Source organism: Bacillus rossius, chromosome 2, assembly GCF_032445375.1.
Source record: "Bacillus rossius redtenbacheri isolate Brsri chromosome 2, Brsri_v3, whole genome shotgun sequence".
Lineage (NCBI taxonomy): Eukaryota > Metazoa > Arthropoda > Insecta > Phasmatodea > Bacillidae > Bacillus > Bacillus rossius.
In genome coordinates this window covers 89,543,304-89,568,461 of record NC_086331.1, presented here as the reverse complement: position 1 = coordinate 89,568,461, position 25,158 = coordinate 89,543,304, and the positions used below count along the sequence as shown (strand labels likewise).

The 25,158-nt window shown below is 43.5% G+C and overlaps 1 protein-coding gene across 1 annotated transcript in view; it reads left to right on the top strand.

Moving 5' to 3' along the window:
• The window catches only part of LOC134528920 (fatty acid synthase-like), a 183,780-nt gene that overhangs the window by 142,494 nt on the left and 16,128 nt on the right, over positions 1-25,158 (top strand). Inside the window, exons 38-41 of the mRNA XM_063362588.1 lie at positions 2,039-2,363; positions 4,376-4,531; positions 12,363-12,599; positions 18,947-19,203. Of these exons, the coding sequence (XP_063218658.1) occupies positions 2,039-2,363; positions 4,376-4,531; positions 12,363-12,599; positions 18,947-19,203 (975 nt within the window). The remainder of the gene's footprint in view (positions 1-2,038; positions 2,364-4,375; positions 4,532-12,362; positions 12,600-18,946; positions 19,204-25,158) is intronic.

Below are 25,158 nucleotides of genomic sequence, written 5' to 3'. Positions count from 1 at the left end.
AGACAACTACGAAACACAAGATCAGAGAAATAGTGGTTAAAAATGTACACATAACATTGACTGACTGACTTTTAAATTTGATTTACAGTTGTGTCGACACTTTAAGTTGATAGCTTTGTTTTTTTCAGTTCTCATCTGGTATAGTCAATGTTACCGCATTAGTGCCAGGTAACGAAATTAAAGCTTTTGTTTGCGCAGAATGAGAACCATAGATTTCACATTAATAACATTCCGACGATGTTAAATTGATAATTAAAGATAATTTTACACTTCTGTTGATATTTGATGAAGGTCACAGTAGGTTGGACATGGTCTGAGATGGTATTAACAGAATTATCGTAAATATTACATTAATTTAGCTTTTAAAACATAGTAAATGATGTTGGCTTGACTATAAGGACTAGCTTTACCTGAATATTTAACTTTATTATCAATAAAATTCTGGAACTCAAATATATTTTTTTTTCAAATAAATCGATTATTTAGGATTTTTATTTATTCTGAAAATGTAACCGAGTTATTTGTTAATAGGGATTTTTTGTCTACCTAGTACAAACCATGAAACTATGAAGATGAAATATGAGATATGAGTAGAAAAATATAGGCATGGTTTATGGGGAATTACAATCACATTAAATATTTAGGTATATCAAATAAAATTATCAAATCTATGAATATAAAAATTATGCTGATTATGTCTTTGAAACCAAAGAAAGAAGTAAATTTAAAAACTTTAAATAATAAATATGTAATAAATACCAAATTATATTTTTACAAAATTTTTTTTTATGAAATGAGCAAAAATGCTAAAACATTTATGTGAATAAAGCCTGTAAATGTTCGCACTTACGTCCAGGTTGTGAGTCAGATAAGACCAGCAGGATGTGTGCTAAGTTGGCTACACTGTACGACAGCGTACACGCTCAGGTCATGGAGTTAGGCCGGTGTCACACAACGCGGTTGAATCGGACCGGTTGCTAGATTCTCCTCGGTAGCTTCCTCTAGATTAATTCTTTACATGTTCAGTTTTGATACATTTACATAGTGTATTCTTGAGAGACATGCAGTGTGGTATGTACTCCTTGAAAAGCGGTCAACAGAATATTCAGTCGCAGCGACAAGAGACGCATAGTACGTCACCAGGTTAAGTAACTGTTAGGAGATGACAGACATGCTGTGACGTACCTAGTAGAAGTCACTTTTCACCTCATCATCGCAATGTTGCAACACCCAAAATATAATAATAATAATTTATTTCCCATTTTTTTACACTTTGTTAACAATTTTCACTTAATTAACGAGGAAATTTAGCACTCACGAAAGCAAGCTTGTATGTGAGTGCATCTACTCACTTCAAATTACATGCGGTATTTTGACGATTGTAAACATTTGTAAATGTATAATAACTGAGGAACAAATATATAAAATATTACCTAAAAAACTTTACATTAGTTATATAATGATGAAAGTTAAAAAGAGCAATTTATTAAAATTCAATTTTATGTATAAACAAAAAAAACGTATAAATTATTATAAATTATAACATTGTTACATGAATAAATGAAAATATAATTAAATAAAAATTAGTATTTAAGTAAAGTACAGGTACAAAGTTATAACAATATATAAAACTTACTTAAATACTAAAGCCATCTCTTTATCAGTTAAATTATCTAGCCAAATATTAACATATGTTTTCATTCGAAAATAATTTTTAGTTTTTAGTTTTCCAGGAAGAATAACAACAATTTTTGGAAGCAAAAATTCTAAAGATCTCTGAGAGATGGTTTTATGAAATAGAGGGATTTGTAAATTTATATTCTGTCTATGCCGTGTAGGATAGTTATGATCTATATAATTTAACTGATTATCCCTTTGATACATATTAATTATTGCAGTTCTAATAAACAATCTTTTAATATCAAATACATTTAATAGTTTAAAAAGTTCCTTGAATGGGTACATGTGGTTTTTCTTTTTTTTTTTAAAAAAAAACACGCTTGCTGATGGTCAATAAGCACGGATGCCCACACGCCAGGTGCTGCACGACGCCATCTTCGAGAACCAGACGGAGGAGATGTTCGCTAAGTCGGCGGGGCCCAAGTCGGCGGCGACGCGCCACCTGGACCGCCTGTCGCGCCAGCTGTGCCCGCAGCTGGACCGCTTCGTGGTGTTCTCGAGCGTATCGTGCGGCCGCGGCAACGCCGGCCAGTCCAACTACGGCTGGTCCAACGCCGTGATGGAGCGCGTGTGCGAGGCGCGCGCGCGCGACGGCCTGCCGGCGCTGGCCGTGCAGTGGGGGGCCATCGGCGAGGTGGGGCTGGTGGCCGAGATGCAGGAGGAGCAGCACGAGCTCGTCATAGGCCAGTCTCTCTCTCTCTCTGTCTCTCTCTCTCTGTCTCTCTCTCTGTCTCTCTCTGTCTCTCTCTCTGTCTCTCTGTCTCTCTCTCTCTGTCTCTCTCTCTGTCTGTCTCTGTCTCTGTCTCTCTCTCTCTCTCTCTCTTCCACACCTCTCCAACTTGTGACTCCCGGCTCGCGATATAGGCCAGTCAACAAGAGGCAAAGGGGTCGTTACCGCAACGCCGAAATACCACAACGCCGAACGTACAATAACGCCGAATACCATAACGCCGAATGACAAAATTGACCACAACGCCGACAGCTAGAAAACTGCTGTGTACCACAACGCCGACAGCTAGAAAACTACTGTGTACCACAACGCCGAATTACCACAACGCCGAAAAAATTATTTTGCGGGGAAGGGGGGCGACAGGAGCAAAATGAAAAACAACCGAATGAATTTGTGTGCTAACCTTAAATAACGTAACCTTTGTGGCAGTCCTGCAATGACATTTTTCGGCGTTAATGTATTTCGGCGTTGTGGTAATTCGGCGTTGTGGTACACAGCAGTTTTCTAGCTGTCGGCGTTGTGGTCAATTTTGACATTCGGCGTTATTGTACGTTCGGCGTTGTGATATTTCGGCGTTGTGGTGCGTCCTAAGGCAAAGTAAGCACTTTTTACCAGCAGACCTGAAAACTTTATATAAGTGTAATTCGAGGACGCTGAATCGAATGGTGTTAATGTTTTGGAAATCGGACGTGAAGAGTTTCGAGAAAAGGGTTAAAAATTGGTTTCACTCAGGTTTTTTTTTTTTTTTTTCAGAATCTAGGCGTTTAAGCGAAAAAAGTTTCAAACAAAAGTTGTGGAGAATCAAAAAATACATTAAAAAGGTTCCCAGGTCCATCTTCGTATTTGTAAACATGAGCGAGAAATATTGGAGAGAAAGTATTAAAGCGTAATTGTAAAAGTGGGGCTAGTGTGCGGGCGAGCGTACGTGTGAACTAAACACAAACGAAGGGTCTTCGGCTATTCTCGGGCCTCTCCGTCATGACTAGACAGGTTTTACCTGGGTCACATTAGCTAGCTTTTAAGCTAGGCGACCAATGGGGCGTCAGTCATGGCGCCAATTGCAGCCATGGCTGGCCAGTAAACCCCAATAGCACACGATGCACGCGCCCTTGTCCTGCATGGTTAAAAACCCGCATGGTAGAGTGTATAGGCTTCGGCCTGAGACACACTTAGGTCCTCCCCTAACCTGGACACTCCCCTTACACACTTAGAATAATTTAGGCTAGGAAAATTTAAAAACAAAATGAGTGAGAGACGAAACCGTTTGTTCTCTCGTTCTATTGTCTCACGCGTTAGCGAATATTTTTTGTCTTTGGCCGTCGAGTGTCGAGCGTTCTATATCCTTATCCTTACTAATGATTATTATAATTATTATAATAATAATTATTATTATTATTATAAATGTGAATGTGAGTTTTTTTGTTTGTTTGTTACGCTTTCACACAGAAACTACTGATAATAATTATTATAAAATTATGAAATAATCAAAAAATAAAATTTCTATGAGCAAGAAGCGAACCCTAACCGGCCGGCTGCTGGCACGAGCCTTACCAACTAGGCTAGGCTGGCTCGCCTGGCACGACGGAAAATGTACCGGTGTAAAACGTTCGTATAAAACTTTAACCACCATTTTCGCGAAAACTGAGGCGCGTTGGACAAAACCCTTTTAGCTTAGTACTCTGGGGGCCTCCCTCCACAACATATATAAGACCCATTAAAATCCGTTTGTACCATACTTGGTGGTCCCCTTGTTAGTGAAATTAAAATTTTTAGGTTTTTTTTTTTTTTCGTTGGCTTCTAATTCTTCGGGGCTTGTCAAATATCCCGTGATCCAGTCGAATGTAGACATTTGAACGTAGACCGTTGCTTTAAAGGAGAAAGAGAGCGGCACGGATGTTGTCGGCAGGGGTCTTCGATCTGCGCCAGAAGGCAGCTCGTGAACGCGGACGCGGACGTGTGTTACAGGCGGGACGCTGCAGCAGAAGATCTCCTCTTGCCTGGAGGTGCTGGACCGCTTCCTGAGGCAGCCCTTGCCCGTGGTGGCCAGCATGGTCGTCGCGGAGAAGCGAGCAGGCAGTGGCGGCTCCGGGGGCATCGTCGACTGCGTCGCCAACATCATGGGTAGGGCTTTGGAGTATGGGGCTGTAGTGTTAGACTGGAGTATGGAGCTGGATTATGGGGTCGCGCTGGTTGACTGGGCTATTACCATGACTAGAGACCCGTGAATTTCGCGGATTCATTTCGTGTTATGCTAAAATTCAAATAATTATACCTTAGTGCTGCTTCTGTCATTGGCTCTCTGTTAATCTGGAGGACTGAGGGCCAATTAGAGACCTTCACTCATAGAAATGTCGAATCACAGGCCACCCAGTCGAGACGACTCACAAGTCAACAGCCAATGAACAGTTGGCATTTGCCCGAGTGTGTAGAGGATATTGGAGTCTATCCTGGAGGTCATTGAATCCGCGAAATTCACGGGTCTCTAATCACGACATATTTCTATTTTTTTTTTGGCAAACTTTACTGTTTTCAGACTTTGACACGCAGTGTTAATGTTTTGCATCGAGGTAATGAGAATGTGATTACTGTACTAATTTACATACATAATTCACAATTACAGTAAGAAAAAATACAGTATTTTATACATTCATTATATCTTCTCACAAGATGTTTTTGCTAAATACAAATATAACCATTGATATTTATAGAATTAATTTTTTTCATTGCATTTTACATCTCGTCGACAACGAGGTCATTATAGACTTACTGAAAGTAAAAATCAGTCTATGGCCCCCTAAGTTATATTTTTCTCACTATACACACCAAAAAGTATTCCGTTTTGACAGCAAAAATAAAAAATAAAAAATATTGTGGCGTCCACAAAACCGATTTTTTAGTGCGGTAACTGACGAGATAGACCAATGAGATAAAGGAAATAATCCGCTATGGCTTATATACTACAGTAAAGAACCATGCCAGATTTTCCAATAGTGATTCCACAAAACCGAGGGAAACCGAAATCAGGATGGCCGCAGCGGGAAAGCGAGTAGTGTGTCTCACCAATTGGCCGCTTCTGACCACACACAGAGCTTGAAGTCACAGAGCCAGGCACGGAGACATAAGACGACGGGAACTCCAAGATTGAAAAGGGCGTCTATGCTGGCTTGTTTAAGTCACGCCGGAGTGCGGGAAACGAAATCACAATCCTCGCTGGGGCGACCTGGCGTCGACTCCCTGCAGCAGTGGCACACAGGGGAAACTTCTTGAATTCGAGCCCTTCCCGAAGCTTATCCGCGAATTAATCACATCCCCTTCATGTTGCATAACTGGTAGAGACCCTGCCATCATGCGATGAAGTTTAAAAAGTTTCCTATCTCTGAATGTTTTACATCTAGTAGAGATCCTGTCACCTCGAAGCATATTTTAATATGTTCTGTATCTTCATGTTGTCTAACTAGCTAGTAAAGACCCTGCCATCTCGCGACATATTTAAATCATTCATATAGCTTAATGTTATGTAACTAGTTGCGATCCTGCCATCTCTCCATATATTTTAATTTTTTCCTATCTCTTCATTTGGTACAACAGAATCCGTCACTTGAGAAACACCATATATCCACAAAAGTAAACTTCAGAAAGAAAAATAACTCACTGTGAAATTATTTTACAAGATCAATATTAGATTTTTTATATGTACAGGTATTCGGTAAGCTAATTATATCATAAGAATTCTTTTTTTTAATTTTGGTGAGTAAAAATATTTAAAAGTCGTTGGAGATGTGTTGTTACTCAAATGACCAGCATAATGTAGCATGTTAAAAATATATAAATTATGAATGAAAACTAGTTTTATATTTTATGAACTATATATATACATTGTCTAGTAATTGTTTCTTACATTGGTTCAGTTTTATCTCTATAAATAGTTGGCCAGTCATAAATTTTTGAATAAAATTTATCAACAATGTCTGTAGGAATATATTTTTTGAGTTTCTTGAGAACATTAATTTTGTTAATGTTTATAGGAACACATTTTTGTGGTAAGGCACTGATTATTGAAAGTTTTTTCATGTCAAAAGTATGCTCGTTAAGTACATTGATAAAGGTTTTTGCTTTAACTTTACCCACGTTTTTTTTAGTAATGAAACGCCATAAAAGTTGAAATGTTAAATTTTATTTGTTTTTCTCTAGGAACGTTCCTAGCTTGAGTTTCAGTTGACATTACATTATTTTTCTAAAACTAAGGCCACCATTATTTAAATTTTTTTATTGTTTCACTTTCTACAATTTTCACTTGAAACTTGTCATAAACCACCGTTGAATGTAACATTAGCTCTGCATATTGCTTCATTTTAAAAATCCTTTTTTATTTTGACAGATAATTCCTCACATTTGCAGCAAGAGTCGAATTGCGGCCTCCCAAAAGTCAAACCAAAATGCTCATGGAAGATTTTCAAATAGAACTTGTAGTCAACACTCAGATCTGGATGTTTTTCTTTGAAAAGTTGACACATAATTCTAACGTTCAGGTTTGAGTTTAAGTATTTGTAAGCCTTACTGATGTTATGGGCTTCTTGCTAGGGAAAACAGGATATATGTTCGTCAATAGCCTTTATAAAACGCAAAGTTTGCATACGGTACCTTTACTTTTCCACTAGACGTAGACACAGAATATGTAAAAGAATGCGACTTTGGTTTACTACTTGTTGTTACATCATTGTCCGATTTACGCCTTTTTCTTTCTATCGGCTTGCACTCAACCAATGAATGAAGATAAGCATCTTGTTCGTTCTCGGTATCTAAATCAGTTAACTTGGCATATGTTTCAGTTGCTTTGTCATCTGTAACTTTCTCCGGGACACATTTCCATGTGCACCTAAAACATACAAACAACATTAGATCAAAATAAATTACAGCAGTCAAAGTATTAAAAAGTTATGTTTAAAGTGAAATAGTTGTATAGAATTTGAATGTTTAGGCTTAGGTTACAAAAAACTTCCTCAAGAATATTATTCAGTATTAAAAAAATAGGTTACTGTTAATAAACTAACAACTCTTGACAGGTAACTTAATCAAGTAGGCCAATTGTTTATAATAATTTAAAATTTTCAGCAAGTTAAGCTTTCTATTTAATGGTACCAACTGCACAAGCATATGCAAACAAATTCGGCTATACTATGTTTATAGGTTAACTTACCTGCAGTCGAATACGTGATCTTTTGGTTTCACTACATTTCCTTTCCAATTTTCGTATTCTTCATTCATGACTTTTTTATTCGTTCACACTTCATGAAACTTGCTTCTGCCCTTTTCTGCGTTTTAAACTTGTAGAATTACTAATATCACTTTCGCTTCAACTAATTTTTACTCAGAAACAAACAGTGACAAGAACAAACAACAAAGTGAACACATTTACAGTGTTTTATTATAAGTTAGCATATAAGTAGGAGCAATGCTGCCATCAGCTACAAATTATAAGTGTTTTGAGAAAAAACACATTTCCAGGAGATGTGGTGTTTCTCAAATGAACGAATGTTTTAACATCTCGTATCACTGTGTTTACGTATTGGAGATGTGGTGTTTTATACATATTGGATTTGCCTTGCCTTCACTAAAAATTTTGTTCGTGTAACTCAATTTCGACCAAAATTTACATGAGGTGTTTTTCAAATGACATTCAACTAGTAGAGACCTTGCCATCTTGTGGCAAATTTTAATATTTCCTACATCTTGATGTGTTACTAGTAGAGACATTGCCATCTCAGGTATGATTATTTTTTTCTTTCGCTTCCTGCTGTGAAACTAATAAAGACCATGCCATCTTGCGGCATATTTGAATTTTTCCTACCCCTATGTTGTACAATTATTAGGGATCATGCTTTCTCGCGGCGTATTAACTTTTTACTGTATCTTCATGTTGTGTAACTAGTAGAGACCCTGCAAACTAGCGGCATATTTGACATCTGGCAACAAGGCTTATTCACCATAAATGTTTGTAAAGTTTTCTATTCTAAATCGTTAGCCTTTTTTTTTTTTTCGTAATGAACCTGTAGCCAAAGTTTGTAGGGCCAATTCTCACTTACCCAAATCACTTGATTACTGACCCGGTGCTCAAACATTTAAGACAAGCCGTCTTCCTATACGACTTGTACAACACTCGTGAGCTAAGGGCTCACACTTAAGGCTAGGGGACTTTTGGAATGGGTCGAGCTAACACTAGGCCAACAATTGGGGAAAATGTTTGATGGGGAGCCTGATAGTTATACCGTGCAATGGTGTGTGTGTGTGGGTGTATGTATGTATGTATGTATGTATGTATGTATGTATGTATGTATGTATGTATGTATGTATGTATGTATATATATCCCGTGGGCCAGGGTGGTAGAGTGGTGAGATCCCTAATCTCCCACCAAAAGCGGGTCCGGGTTAGATTACCTGCAGGGTCAAACCTGAGATTTTTCTCATATGGGATACTTGGCGGATTTTGCCGTGAGCCAGCGAGTGTTCTCGCGGGGAACTACGGTTTCTTCCATAAACTCATTCAATCGGTACTTTATCCTCGTCTTATTGCCCTTCACCCTTCTCTAAAGACCCACAATGTAGACGATACCGTGAGCTTTAATTCATTTATTCAGCCATTATTTCATATATTCATACATTTTATGTATAACCCCGTCTCTTAGGAAAAGAGCTAGTGCTGGATTAAGAGGGAATAATCCATCTTCTACCTCTCCTCCTTATTTTTGTCAAACTTTGACTAACCAAGGCAAAATAAATACAGACAGATAAACTACATATATACACTTCGCAGCAAAAACAAATTGACACTGATTTTTCCCCATAATTCTAATAAATACTACTTTTTAATTTGTGGTAATAATTAGTGACTTTATAGATTACTTAAACAAAATTAATTATAAAAAATATATTTTATTAATAGTACTGTACGAATAATTTATGAACGATAAAAATAAGAAATTCGCACATTAAAAAAAATTTAATTATTCGTTTTTGTCAGGTTTTCTGACAAGTGATGGCCTCCTATTAACGAGTGTTAACCCCTCTTGCAGGATGAAGGGCCCTAAGTCTGTCATGCATAGAAGAAATTACATTTTGAACATACTCCACCGGTATAGCATCCCATTTTTCACGAAAAGCAATTTTAAGCTGCTTTAAGTCACTAGGAGGAGAATAACGATGCCTAACACGTCTCCCTAAATCATCCCCGGAATGCTCTATCATATTCAGATCGGGAAATTGTGCAGGCCAATCCAAAGATGTAATTCCTAGGTGCTCCAAGTATCCGATGACAAATATTGCGGTATTCGGGTGTGTACTATCCTGCATCAAAATTAACTGTTGACCAATAAATGAAGCAAATGGGATCACAGCCTCTAGGAACCTTCCTCAGTGTACACTCTATGCAGTCACAGCTACATTGCGAAAAAAAATTTTGAGTGAGTCTGCAATAATTGCTAGTGATATGTAAACATCTAACCTCGGTAACGAGCAAATTCATGTGTTCGCATGTTGAAAATAAACTTGTAATACGAAACTCGGACCGGTTATTTAACATAGAATCCTTTAAAATAATGCCGAGCATGATAAGCATATGAAAGGTATTTATTTTAGGGAAAAACGATAAAAAAATTCGTGTTTTTAAAACTTAACTATAATTCTGTTTAATAGGGCTAGCCGAACAACGGAAATACCGAACGCGTCACCTGTAAATGCCTCAAGGCTGAAACTGTGACATTTCCCCCTAGACCGGATTTATTACTGCCTGCTTTTCTGAGGTTATACTTCTTTAGGCGCGCTGAGGGTGATATGTTAGTATGCACCAGATATGCAATGAAATAAGCGCTCATTACGCAACGGAAATTTAACAGGTTGAACGTCCACTGCGCATTAATGCAAGAAATGCTATAGCTAAGAGCCAAAGTCGTCAATATGGCGGCCCCACGTGAGGGAAATATGCACCCGTAAATATTAAATTTCGCGAACATCGCGAGATGTAGGTACGAAGCATATTGGTGTGCCAAAGTAAACTTTCTGGTAGTGAATATTTCCTAGAATACATTTTGTAAACTTGAATAGACATAACAAAATATTATTGCAACTTTAAAAATTCCTATAATTTACCAGCCAGGAAAATTGGTTTTTGAACAATCATGGCGTCAAATATTTTTAACATTTTGTTGGTTCTCTAAAGCATTTTGTACGCTGCTCAATCTTATAAGTATTTTTCAAAATTAAAATTGCAGTTCAATAGATACATTAAAACAAAATTAACCTGAAACATTTTAAAACAACAATTATAACACTAAGTAGTATATGTATGTAGTATAGGTATTGGTTTTTTTTCTTTAAAGGATAGAAACCCCGGTAAATACTTCCTACAAATATACCCTAACCTTTTGACCTGATTCAACATTTAATATTAAACCATACAAATTTCATCACAAAATCCTTTTATTCAACATGGCATCGGAATTATGAAGGTTAACAATTTCTTATGTCTCTACAGTATGGCGAAGGCTGCGCTATGTCTATGTCTACATTTCAAAGTCAACTAAGTATTGACAAAATTGTAATGTGTATTTTTTTAAGTTGTCTTTTATTTTTATGACAATAAATTATAACATAAAGTATTAAAGGATAGTTGTAATATTATAAAGTTTAATTTGGCACACCAATACGCTTAGTACATACTCCGATGTTTGCTAAAAATAATATATACGGATGAATAAAACGGGTCTGCCATCGTTTCACGATTTCTGAGACTTCCTCAGATAGCATCATCGTGTTTACACATTTCCGTTCCAAGCGACTTCCGTTTCAGTCACGAAATTACTCCTACCAAATACCGTATCCCGAGAGCTAAGCTGTTCACACGTCAAAAATTCTCACCTATAAGGTTACAAGGTATTCCCGTACCAGCGGTTTCTTCTTTGTCATTGGCGAACGTCTGTACGAGAAGTCACTGCTTTATTTAGCCACCCAGTGCGTGTTTGCTTTCGCACAAAATTACTTTGATCCGTGTTACGACTGTCTAGATGTGCCTAAAAGAAACACAAACCAAAACACGAAACTCACTCGAAGCCATGGGCGTAGATCCCGGGGGGCTAGGGGGCCCAGCCCCCTGGAATCCAAAAGTCCCTCACTGAGGGGGCTCGCTTGCGCTTGCAAAATCATAACTGTGAAATAAAAATGATAAATATTACCTGCCGCAGCCCCTTCCCATGAATCCTATACATTTTCATTCAATTTATCTCTTTCCCTCTCTCCCACACTGTATATAACAGTTATATATATATATATATATATATATATATATATATATATATATATATATATATATATATATATACATACATATAAGCCACAAACATAAAGATATTTTATGTGATATGAAAATTCCCCCCCCCCTTTTTTTACTAAAAATGTCTAGCTTTGCCCCCGACAGCAGCACAGCCTACGGTAGCAGGCACGAGGAATTCATTTCGCTAGCAAAGTAAGGCTGGAAGCACCTTTACACTCTGATTTACTTTTATTATGAGACCACATTTCTCTTGTCACACCCTGATTACTACGAGCCAATAACAAACATGGAGGATAAAGTATTGACATATTCATGTGCAATACAGGCCACGTGACGGATGAAAAGGCTCTAAATATAAAACCCTTTAAAAAAAAATAAGTTTCAAAAGTAAATTTTGGGAAAATAGCTGTCAATATTTTGAATGTAATGATGCAGCTAAGCAACTGTGCAGCTTCTATAATATTTCCGTGAAACATTCAAATCACATCTTGTAACTGACTGTGCATTGTAACTTGGAAGGATGCAAGACTGACATGTCATATGTGCGAGAAAGCACTCGGGCGACTTGTTCCCAAAGGCGGCCGGAGCGTGTCTGGGAACGGCAGTCTAGCCTGGGCCGTGTGCTCGCAGGCATCCGCGACCTGAAGACGGTGAGCCTGCACTCGTCGCTCGCCGAGCTCGGCATGGACTCCATGATGGCGGTGGAGATCAAGCAGTCGCTGGAGCGCGACTTCGAGGTGTTCCTGACGCCGCAGGACGTGCGCGGCATGACGTTCGCGCGCCTCGCCGAGATCGCATCCGCCGCCGCCGCCGCCGCCGGGGACAGCGAGGCGCCGACGTCCGAGGTCATCCCCGCCCCCAACGCCGGTGAGCGCAATAGCCGGCCGAACCCGGCCGGTGCTAACATTGCCACGGGCAATCCTTTACAAGTGGCACTACGGCAGACACGTTCAAAATTATTTGATTCCAAATAATAGGTATATCAACGTATAACATATTATGAGATAGTATATAACAGTAGGTACTGGCACTAGTTCTGGTTCGTGGAGACGAAGCCGATGTCCGCCATATTGAATTGTGATGTCACGGCGGCTGTCTTGGTGTCAAATTTCCACAAAAATACTCAGAAAAGTCTCAAAATTACTCAAAATTCCTACAATTTTCCATATTTTGAGGGAAAATTTCCCATTATTTCCCCAAAAATTATAGAGGCTTTCATTGTTTTCATTAAGAGTTAAATTCCATATTTACAATCCTCCAGTTAGCCTCTGGAGTGAAGCTTTGACCTTGCCCAGACTTCGGCTGCCATCTCGGACGACATCACGGTAGTCATCTTGAAAATCCGTAATTTTCACCGAAAAATCGGGAAAAATTTTAAAATTCATAAAAATTTTATTAATAAAATTTTAATAAAAAGAACATTCAGCTATTTCTAATGTTGTCCACCATCTTGAAAATCCTTAATTTGTAAGCTATAAAATTAATTAAATTTAAAATTTATAAAAATTTACTGGGTTTGAACCCGACGAATTCATTCGATTAAAAATGACGATGAATCCTTCCTCCACTGAAGCCACCGGCAAACAAACCTCCCACCACTAATTCCAAAGAATACATTACAACACCCAGTATGATGTCACGGCAGCAAACTTATTTTCGTCTGCTAGAGGACACTACCGCCACATTAGTTTCATTTTTACACACAAGAGTACCATAATATCTATTTCCAGAGCGCCCACCATCTTGTAGTCTATCTTAGCCACCACCCTAAAATCTGGGGTATTTTATTTTTAAAAAAATCATCAAAAAAATCACAATTAAAATAATGATAGATTCCTGTCCTCGGATCGATCTTTAAATGATGAAAAAAGATACTTAAACTAAAATAACTTTAAAGAGAAACAGGTTTGGGAAATAAAAGAAATTACAAAAAAAAATGTTTTACATAATTTATACTCTACTACAGGAACACTTGCAAAAGTCAGCAAACTAATTAACATTTAGATCTGCATTGGCTTGAACAGACCAATTCTCAGCTCCAATTGGTTTACTGAAGACAGAAACCAGGCAAATCCTTTACTGACATAGTCTTCCTCTTCCTGACAGAGTTTCTCGATACTGTGATTAACAGGTTGCTTTTCATCGTCAGAACTGTAGTCATGAAAGCGCATTTCTTCTCTTGGTCCTCGAACAGATACGGTTTACCATATAAACAGTCCAGCCACAAGTTATATTTTAAAGGCCGTACGTCGCTACTTCGTCAGTAAGCTAATTGATAATGTTCCACATGATATCTTCAAGAAAAGGACAAATAACATATGACTCACTAAATGTATTTTGATAATAGTAATCGTTCAAAATTTCACGCAATGCCAATTTCACCAAGTGGAATCAATTATCATTTACCTTTAATAACACGAACAAAGTCTTGGTTTTGTTTCATGTCCAGGTGTCATTGCAATCGGTTGCTACCCATCTGCTTGTATACTTCTACGAATACGAGTCTCTAACCTATACCGAGGAGTAGAAATTTCTGCAGGTAGTTCCACAGTAGGCACATGGACTTCACTTTTACAAGTTTCCGCGAAACGTCTCAAATTGTCAAAACGAGAAAACCACGCTTGGCACTCATCACAGCGAAATATCATACGAGTAGGATCTTCATGCATTTACTCCTCTCATGTATTCGTGCATCATAGGCAAATGCAAACGACATATCGCAGTAGCTGCAAGGATGTCTAGTCGATGAAGACGAACATTTCAGGCTCGAACTGGTTTCTGATGTAACAGCTGTAGTACCAATTCCTGGCATACTCTGAAGTGCATCGATACATCGCTGTTACGGCGAAACCTTTACTTTTTGCCAAACAGCAGGACCTATGCATGTCTTCAAGTTATTTTCAACTTATCATTTCTTAAAATTCCTTGCGACACTTATACAGCAAAACATTTTGCGAGAAATATTATTAGCACATTCTCTCTTCTTATGTCGACAAGCATTACTGTCGTTCGAGAAAATCTGGTCACAGTAACGGCTCTGATGCTGGGAAGACGCCGATACACCTTGAATGGTCATCGTTGCTGCTAGTAATACTGCAACCATTGCAGTCTTCTTCGATGGCGAAAAGTCATTCATTGAAGTTTCCTCTGCAGCCAGCTCTGCTGATATTAAAGTCTCTTTTCCTAGTGGAACCACGACTTTTGAAGTCTCCTCTACTGTTTTCGTTGACGATGGTACACATTCCATTGAGTTCTGCATAATTGTCGTCAACGACACCAACAGGATCTGTCTCGCCATCGTCGTCGCTGACGAGATCTCCGCTGTCAATGGTACAACTTCCATCGAGGTCTCTGTGAATGTCGTCGATGATGCCAACAGGATATGCGTCGTCATCGGTGTCGCTGCCATCGAGGTCTCCGTTGCTGATGGTAAACTGTTAATTAATCTCAAAATTGTAACGGCAACTTTATCTCACGAAACTTACTGAAGAGAGTCGATTCTCACTGCACCGCTTTTAGAGAACTGAGGTTTCTCTCGTCTCGGACTGGCTTATCTACCTGCGACCGCTGGAATAATATGCAAGACAAAACACGAACCATTTACATTAATACACGAGTCAAAACAGGATTAAAAACACAATTTGGTTGCTTAATTTAAAAAGGAAAATCATCTGCAAGTACATAAATTGGACAAACAGGAAGCACATTAGGACTCACATTTAACAAAAAATGACATACGTTCTACAAAAAAACACTCGGGACACACTGGACACAATTTTAATAAAAATAACTACAGAGTCTGTATAAGATGGGGCTATAGGCACTCAGATCATTCTTCATTGTTAGATGTTTTACGGTCAGGTGCTATCATGGTCGAGTTTTATCATGGTCGAAGCTCCCCTCTAGAGGATTATTTGTGTCTTGTAAATTGGGATTTTAAGCTGCAATGGGGATAATTCAAATCTCTGTAATTTTTGGGGAATAAAACGAGAAATTTTCCCTCTAACGGGGCATTTTCCCCTTAAAATAGGGTATTTTTCTAGAAATTTTGAGGAATTTATTTTTGAATAATTTTGAGAAAATTTGACACTAAGATGGCCGCCGTGTTGTCACAATCCAAGATGACAGACATCGGTTCCAGCTCCACGAACCAGAACCAGTGCCAGTAACTACTATTATATACTACTATCATGGGCTCCTAAACGTTTGGTGTAATTCAAGAATTTGACACATCTGAGTTTGTCACACCAAATAATCTGAACATTTCAGAGGTTAAATATGCAGCTAACTCAAAGCTGGGAAATGTTTGATTTACACCACTATGTTCCGAAGCCCATCATATGTAAATGCTTTAGTAATAATATCAAACATTTACTGCATTTATCGTACGAAATACAATGTTACCGCGATGTTGTAACATCAACCAATCATAATCTAAATGTTCTACTGCGTTGCTTGAACGTAGGCGGGTGTAACTTTAACTCGTGCCCTTCGGTGCTACTACGCGTTCTACGCCTACTCGAGTCGGTGTAAAGGGTGCAGAAAGTACAGATGGGAGGCAATTACGGATTGAATAGGCTTACCGGGTTTTGTAATGTAGTATTTCGAATTAGGTAATGCGAAACTAAACTTGTGGTTCGAAAAAAATTATAATTTGATAGTTAAAAAACTGCACATAATACGTGCATGCCTATAACAACTTTGAATAGAAAATTAAAGTGAGAAAATAATATGTTACATATTCAGGTAAATTTGTTTGATTAGACATTCTTGAAAAAAATTCATTTTAAACATGTTTCAAATCTTTTATTTGACCTTTTACACATAAAATGAAGAGTAATGAATTAATCTAAAGTTAGTTTATAGGTTTTACTCGGAATTATTCATTTTATTAGCACTCATACATTCGGGTTGTTGGTTATTTTTACACCCTTCACACTTTCTATGCTCACTACACCTCTGCATGCAGAAGTACAAAAGTACAGCCCAAGCAAACATAGCCTTAGTCCAATGGGAGAATGATGGGTAAAGCTGGCATTTAATTCTTCTGTGACATTGCGTTGCGCAACCACAACATGTAATGCTGCAAACTGTGGCTAACTACTTCAAAAATGCAAGCTGGCGGTAATTTATTCCCCTGTACATTAAATAAACAGAATGAAAAGGGGGTATTATCCTTAAACACCACACCTATCCATAACTCACCTGGAATCCGAACTAAGGACATCTTGCAACGGATTTAACGCTTAAACCAACAATTCTACTGTAGTCGAAACTAATAACAATCTGAATCCACCTCTGAATTATTTTTTCTTCTGCTCTGAGCTAAACGTCGCCTCAACCAAGAGGTCGTTAGAGTGAAAACAAATACAACATAAATTATGGTAAATGGGGAACGGATCCTTGCCCATTGCAAGGAACCATCCATACATTTACCTGGCGTTATTTAAGTGACCCGCGGAAAAGCGAAAATAATATGATTGGACCTGTTATTCGAACTTTGAACTTTTCGAGGCACGAGTCCAGTTCTTTAGCACTGCGCCAACCTTACTCTGTTTCGTTTTTGCCCTCGGATAGTCTGTGTGTTCGCCGTGTCTATTCCTACCAACCTGAGGGCATGTATTCACCTGATTTAAAACTATTTTTACATAAACCATTGCTGATTTTCCCTTGTACATCAAAGAGAAACCTCAATAACCGACAAACAGTTTAATACGCAAACACACATAAAACAAGCCAAAATCAGCCGATGTCAAAAGTTTAATTCATGGACAGCACAGAGAACTCTGTAGAAGCAGGGGCGCAACAACAGGGGGGGGAGGGTATTTTGCCCCCCCCCCCCTGAAACCTTGAAGTGGGGGCAAACGGGGGCAAAGGAAGTGCTCTGTAATCAATTTTTAGATAATAAAACTGCTTAAATAGCACCATTTTCCACCTTGAAATACAAATTTTCCCGGGGGATCGATGATTCTTTATAAAAAGATATATTGCCCCCCCCCCCCTTTTGGAAATTTAGTTGTTGCGCCCCTGTGTAGAAGGAATTAAAAACATATCACAGCACAGACGAACACAGTGGGCTTCCTAAGACAAAACAATTGCATGAGATTAAACATATATTCTGAACAACACAACGACGACAGCACAGATGAACATGGGCTTGTTATTGTAGTTTCTCCATGACACACAGTGCAAACCAGCAATGGCGTCTGTGCAAAAAACACTTTCAACTAATCTTCCTCGTGGCAAGAATCATTCAAAGAACATTTATTTATCCAATAAGTACGTAAATGTAGCTACATTAATACGATTTTATGGTAACATCAGATAAATGAAGTCAAAAAAATCAGATGTTTTTCGAACAGCATAAGGTCGGAAAGGTTGAAGCTTGTCAATAAGTCACTATGCCACTGTAGACGAAAGACTGACATGTCTTCAATTATGTAAATTACATGATAGTGAAAGTTCTGTTACTGTTATTAACGTTGCTTTCGACGAAACTTCGAAGATTCTCGAAGCGATAGATTTTCCCGCAAGAGAAGGGGGTAGCAGTATATTTAATTTGGCTCTTTAAAACTCAATGATTAAGAATTTTCAATACGGATCTATGCAGGTAAAAAGATAAATCTTCGAGATGAGTTGTACAAAAAATTCCGTACACTATGACAAATGTTGGTAATTTTTAAATTTCAAAAACACAGAAATCAGCAAAAACAATTCCTGCACCAGGTGCAGTAAAAATGCATAACTGTAACTTATTCTTGTAAAGTCTGTGTCACGTAACTTATCTAAAATTTGACACCTCTCGAAAATGGTGTACATATCCATCTGCCCCTATTGTTCTGTCAACAGTATTCATAAACAACTCCATCCAATGTGGCTGTCAGTGCTGATAAACAAACATCACGCGATGCTGTGCAAATGCCAGTTGGAAAATGGGTACCTCTGGTAGGTACTACTTTTAAGAATTGTCACATTTAAAACACGTTACAAACATCACGTGATGCTTTGCAAATGCCATTTGGAAAATGGGTACCTCTGGTAGGTACCACTTTTAAGAATTGTCACATTTGAAACACGTTACACATGACACAGACTATGCGAATAACGACTGCAAAATAAAAATAATGTTTGCAAACAGTTGGTTTCAGACATTGTTTTCAAGCTCCTGTAAACCTACCTGCTTTGACACAAAAAGTTTTGCATGTCATGTGCAGAGTTCATGAACATCGGCCTGATGATGTCGGTGATGGGCGACGAGGCATCCGCACGCTTGCCCGTCATGGAGTTGCCGTCGGCCGTCGACCCTGCCGACGCGTCAGCGCCGCTCGTCATAATGCTGCCGGGCATCGAAGGGATGGCGAGCGTGCTGTTGCCGCTTGCTGCCAACCTCACCAGCCGAACGATCAGCCTGCAACTTAAACACGACAACTTCCCGGAGAGTATCGCTCAGTTGGCAGAGGAACTGCTACCGGTGAGACGTCTAGTCAACTATTCGTACGAAAATACACGTACTTACATTTTTTTATGTGTAACATCTTAGTTCTCGGTACGCGGCATTTTGTGGGAATAATTTCGTGAATGCGACGGAAATGTGTAACAGGAAATAGGTAGAAGCACGCGCCATTCAATTTTTTTTTCGGTGCGCCCTACAGTGGCGCTTGTGCTGCAGCGTGTCAGCGAGCGCAAACATTTTCATGGCGTTTGAAAAAATATAAAGGGAGAAAGTGAAAGTAGACACAGCTGTTTATGGTTTATTCTGCTAACAATAGTCTTGAACAACGCGACACGTTGCCATGTTGATTTTCTAATACGTTATAAATATGTTGTGAAATAATGCTATATAATATAAAACATAAATTCTATTTTTTAAGTTTAGTATCAAAATAAGTGTAGTTTTAATTAATAGTTTGTGATACGATAGGTTAGATGTTACACATCACTGGCGAGTATTGAAAGAATTTTTTACATTTCTAAAATAGGAAGACTACAAATATGAGAAGTTATTATGATCGAGCATATACCCATACGTACATAGTGTTTGTTATCAACGATTATTCCTTTGTGCACAAAGCAGATGTAGTGGATGCTAATAGTGGGGAGATGAAAGCCTCGGCGCAGGCTAGGACATATCAAACTATTCGGACTTGAACTTCACTTTCAATGGACCAGTTGTAAACACAACCCTGAGTTTGAAATTCGTTTATGTAAAGCAAGGGGCCATCGATTGTCCCTTTTTATTTTGGGAAATTGCTCCTTTTGATTTCAAACATACGCCTAACACTATAAATATATACTGGTTGTGATTTAAGTTAAAATTGAAACATGAAAATAAGAAACCAGAAATAGGATAAAACCAAAATACAATCTCACTTACCAAACTAAAAAAAAAAAAAAGTCCCTTCATTCTAAATCTAAGGTTTTATTTTGAGAAATGCAAAGATAAATTACATCTTCGTTTTGTCTTCCTGTCACCAATAACCATTACATATCTCAACCAAAATATCACTTCCGTCTTGTGGAGCAATAAGTTACTTGTTAAAGGAAAGGTAAATTTTGGGCAGGAATATGTTGTCGTAGGGCCTTTCACGTCCCACTGTGCCCGTCGGTATTGTGTGGCTGGGCGCCACAGCATGTTCACTGCGCGCACGGCCCGCCGGAGACTCCCGACAGGGCCGTGACGTCGCTCGCGTGTGGCCGAGGCTCGGTGCTCTACTCAATCCTCCTCCAATATCGCCGGTCCTGTCCGCTCTGAGCGCCGGAGACTCCCGACAGGGCCGTGACGTCGCTCGCGTGTGGCCGAGGCTCGGTGCTCTACTCAATCCTCCTCCAATATCGCCGGTCCTGTCCGCTCTGAGCGCCGGAGACTCCCGACAGGGCCGTGACGTCGCTCGCGTGTGGCCGAGGCTCGGTGCTCTACTCAATCCTCCTCCAATATCGCCGGTCCTGTCCGCTCTGAGCGCCGGAGACTCCCGACAGGGCCGTGACGTCGCTCGCGTGTGGCCGAGGCTCGGTGCTCTACTCAATCCTCCTCCAATATCGCCGGTCCTGTCCGCTCTGAGCGCCGGAGACTCCCGACAGGGCCGTGACGTCGCTCGCGTGTGGCCGAGGCTCGGTGCTCTACTTAATCCTCCTCAAAACTCGCTGGTCCTGTCCGCTCTGAGCGCCGGAGACTCCCGACAGGGCCGTGACGTCGCTCGCGTGTGGCCGAGGCTCGGTGCTCTACTTAATCCTCCTCAAAACTCGCTGGTCCTGTCTGCTCTGAGCGCCGGAGACTCCCGACAGGGCCGTGACGTCGCTCGCGTGTGGCCGAGGCTCGGTGCTCTACTCAATCCTCCTCCAATATCGCCGGTCCTGTCCGCTCTGAGCGCCGGAGACTCCCGACAGGGCCGTGACGTCGCTCGCGTGTGGCCGAGGCTCGGTGCTCTACTCAATCCTCCTCCAATATCGCCGGTCCTGTCCGCTCTGAGCGCCGGAGACTCCCGACAGGGCCGTGACGTCGCTCGCGTGTGGCCGAGGCTCGGTGCTCTACTTAATCCTCCTCAAAACTCGCTGGTCCTGTCCGCTCTGAGCGCCGGAGACTCCCGACAGGGCCGTGACGTCGCTCGCGTGTGGCCGAGGCTCGGTGCTCTACTTAATCCTCCTCAAAACTCGCTGGTCCTGTCTGCTCTGAGCGCCGGAGACTCCCGACAGGGCCGTGACGTCGCTCGCGTGTGGCCGAGGCTCGGTGCTCTACTCAATCCTCCTCCAATATCGCCGGTCCTGTCCGCTCTGAGCGCCGGAGACTCCCGACAGGGCCGTGACGTCGCTCGCGTGTGGCCGAGGCTCGGTGCTCTACTCAATCCTCCTCCAATATCGCCGGTCCTGTCCGCTCTGAGCGCCGGAGACTCCCGACAGGGCCGTGACGTCGCTCGCGTGTGGCCGAGGCTCGGTGCTCTACTTAATCCTCCTCAAAACTCGCTGGTCCTGTCCGCTCTGAGCGCCGGAGACTCCCGACAGGGCCGTGACGTCGCTCGCGTGTGGCCGAGGCTCGGTGCTCTACTTAATCCTCCTCAAAACTCGCTGGTCCTGTCCGCTCTGAGCGCCGGAGACTCCCGACAGGGCCGTGACGTCGCTCGCGTGTGGCCGAGGCTCGGTGCTCTACTTAATCCTCCTCAAAACTCGCTGGTCCTGTCTGCTCTGAGCGCCGGAGACTCCCGACAGGGCCGTGACGTCGCTCGCGTGTGGCCGAGGCTCGGTGCTCTACTCAATCCTCCTCCAATATCGCCGGTCCTGTCCGCTCTGAGTGCCGGAGACTCCCGACAGGGCCGTGACGTCGCTCGCGTGTGGCCGAGGCTCGGTGCTCTACTTAATCCTCCTCAAAACTCGCTGGTCCTGTCTGCTCTGAGCGCCGGAGACTCCCGACAGGGCCGTGACGTCGCTCGCGTGTGGCCGAGGCTCGGTGCTCTACTTAATCCTCCTCAATACTCGCTGGTCCTGTCCGCTCTGAGCGCCGGAGACTCCCGACAGGGCCGTGACGTCGCTCGCGTGTGGCCGAGGCTCGGTGCTCTACTCAATCCTCCTCCAATATCGCCGGTCCTGTCCGCTCTGAGTGCCGGAGACTCCCGACAGGGCCGTGACGTCGCTCGCGTGTGGCCGAGGCTCGGTGCTCTACTCAATCCTCTTCCAATATCGCCGGTCCTGTCCGCTCTGAGCGCCGGAGACTCCCGACAGGGCCGTGACGTCGCTCGCGTGTGGCCGAGGCTCGGTGCTCTACTTAATCCTCCTCAAAACTCGCTGGTCCTGTCCGCTCTGAGCGCCGGAGACTCCCGACAGGGCCGTGACGTCGCTCGCGTGTGGCCGAGGCTCGGTGCTCTACTTAATCCTCCTCAAAACTCGCTGGTCCTGTCCGCTCTGAGCGCCGGAGACTCCCGACAGGGCCGTGACGTCGCTCGCGTGTGGCCGAGGCTCGGTGCTCTACTTAATCCTCCTCAAAACTCGCTGGTCCTGTCTGCTCTGAGCGCCGGAGACTCCCGACAGGGCCGTGACGTCGCTCGCGTGTGGCCGAGGCTCGGTGCTCTACTCAATCCTCCTCCAATATCGCCGGTCCTGTCCGCTCTGAGCGCCGGAGACTCCCGACAGGGCCGTGACGTCGCTCGCGTGTGGCCGAGGCTCGGTGCTCTACTTAATCCTCCTCAAAACTCGCTGGTCCTGTCTGCTCTGAGCGCCGGAGACTCCCGACAGGGCCGTGACGTCGCTCGCGTGTGGCCGAGGCTCGGTGCTCTACTCAATCCTCTTCCAATATCGCCGGTCCTGTCCGCTCTGAGCGCCGGAGATTCCCGACAGGGCCGTGCGTCGCTCGCGTGTGGCCGAGGCTCGGTGCTCTACATAATCCTCCTCAAAACTCGCCGGTCCTGTCCGCTCTGAGCGCCGGAGACTCCCGACAGGGCCGTGACGTCGCTCGCGTGTGGCCGAGGCTCGGTGCTCTACTCAATCCTCCTCAAACCTCGCCGGTCTGGTCCGCTCTGAGCGTCGGAGACTCCCGACAGGGCCGTGTCGTCGCTCGCGTGTGGCCGAGGCTCGGTGCTCTACTCAATCCTCCTCCAATATCGCCGGTCCTGTCCGCTCTGAGCGCCGGAGACTCCCGACAGGGCCGTGACGTCACTCGCGTGTGGCCGAGGCTCGGTGCTCTACTTAATCCTCCTCAAAACTCGCTGGTCCTGTCCGCTCTGAGCGCCGGAGACTCCCGACAGGGCCGTGACGTCGCTCGCGTGTGGCCGAGGCTCGGTGCTCTACTTAATCCTCCTCAAAACTCGCTGGTCCTGTCCGCTCTGAGCGCTGGAGACTCCCGACAGGGCCGTGACGTCGCTCGCGTGTGGCCGAGGCTCGGTGCTCTACTCAATCCTCCTCCAATATCGCCGGTCCTGTCCGCTCTGAGCGCCGGAGACTCCCGACAGGGCCGTGGCGTCGCTCGCGTGTGGCCGAGGCTCGGTGCTCTACTCAATCCTCCTCCAATATCGCCGGTCCTGTCCGCTCTGAGCGCCGGAGACTCCCGACAGGGCCGTGACGTCGCTCGCGTGTGGCCGAGGCTCGGTGCTCTACTCAATCCTCCTCCAATATCGCCGGTCCTGTCCGCTCTGAGCGCCGGAGACTCCCGACCGGGCCGTGACGTCGCTCGCGTGTGGCCGAGGCTCGGTGCTCTACTTAATCCTCCTCAAAACTCGCTGGTCCTGTCCGCTCTGAGCGCCGGAGACTCCCGACAGGGCCGTGACGTCGCTCGCGTGTGGCCGAGGCTCGGTGCTCTACTCAATCCTCCTCCAATATCGCCGGTCCTGTCCGCTCTGAGCGCCGGAGACTCCCGACAGGGCCGTGACGTCGCTCGCGTGTGGCCGAGGCTCGGTGCTCTACTCAATCCTCCTCCAATATCGCCGGTCCTGTCCGCTCTGAGCGCCGGAGACTCCCGACAGGGCCGTGTCGTCGCTCGCGTGTGGCCGAGGCTCGGTGCTCTACTTAATCCTCCTCAAAACTCGCTGGTCCTGTCCGCTCTGAGCGCCGGAGACTCCCGACAGGGCCGTGACGTCGCTCGCGTGTGGCCGAGGCTCGGTGCTCTACTCAATCCTCCTCCAATATCGCCGGTCTGGTCCACTCTGAGCGCCGGAGACTCCCGACAGGGCCGTGACGTCGCTCGCGTGTGGCCGAGGCTCGGTGCTCTACTTAATCCTCCTCAAAACTCGCTGGTCCTGTCCGCTCTGAGCGCCGGAGACTCCCGACAGGGCCGTGACGTCGCTCGCGTGTGGCCGAGGCTCGGTGCTCTACTCAATCCTCCTCAAACCTCGCCGGTCTGGTCCGCTCTGAGCGTCGGAGACTCCCGACAGGGCCGTGACGTCGCTCGCGTGTGGCCGAGGCTCGGTGCTCTACTCAATCCTCCTCCAATATCGCCGGTCCTGTCCGCTCTGAGCGCCGGAGACTCCCGACAGGGCCGTGACGTCACTCGCGTGTGGCCGAGGCTCGGTGCTCTACTTAATCCTCCTCAAAACTCGCTGGTCCTGTCCGCTCTGAGCGCCGGAGACTCCCGACAGGGCCGTGACGTCGCTCGCGTTTGGCCGAGGCTCGGTGCTCTACTTAATCCTCCTCAATACTCGCTGGTCCTGTCCGCTCTGAGCGCCGGAGACTCCCGACAGGGCCGTGACGTCGCTCGCGTGTGGCCGAGGCTCGGTGCTCTACTTAATCCTCCTCAATACTCGCTGGTCCTGTCCGCTCTGAGCGCCGGAGACTCCCGACAGGGCCGTGACGTCGCTCGCGTGTGGCCGAGGCTCGGTGCTCTACTTAATCCTCCTCAATACTCGCTGGTCCTGTCCGCTCTGAGCGCCGGAGACTCCCGACAGGGCCGTGACGTCGCTCGCGTGTGGCCGAGGCTCGGTGCTCTACTTAATCCTCCTCAATACTCGCT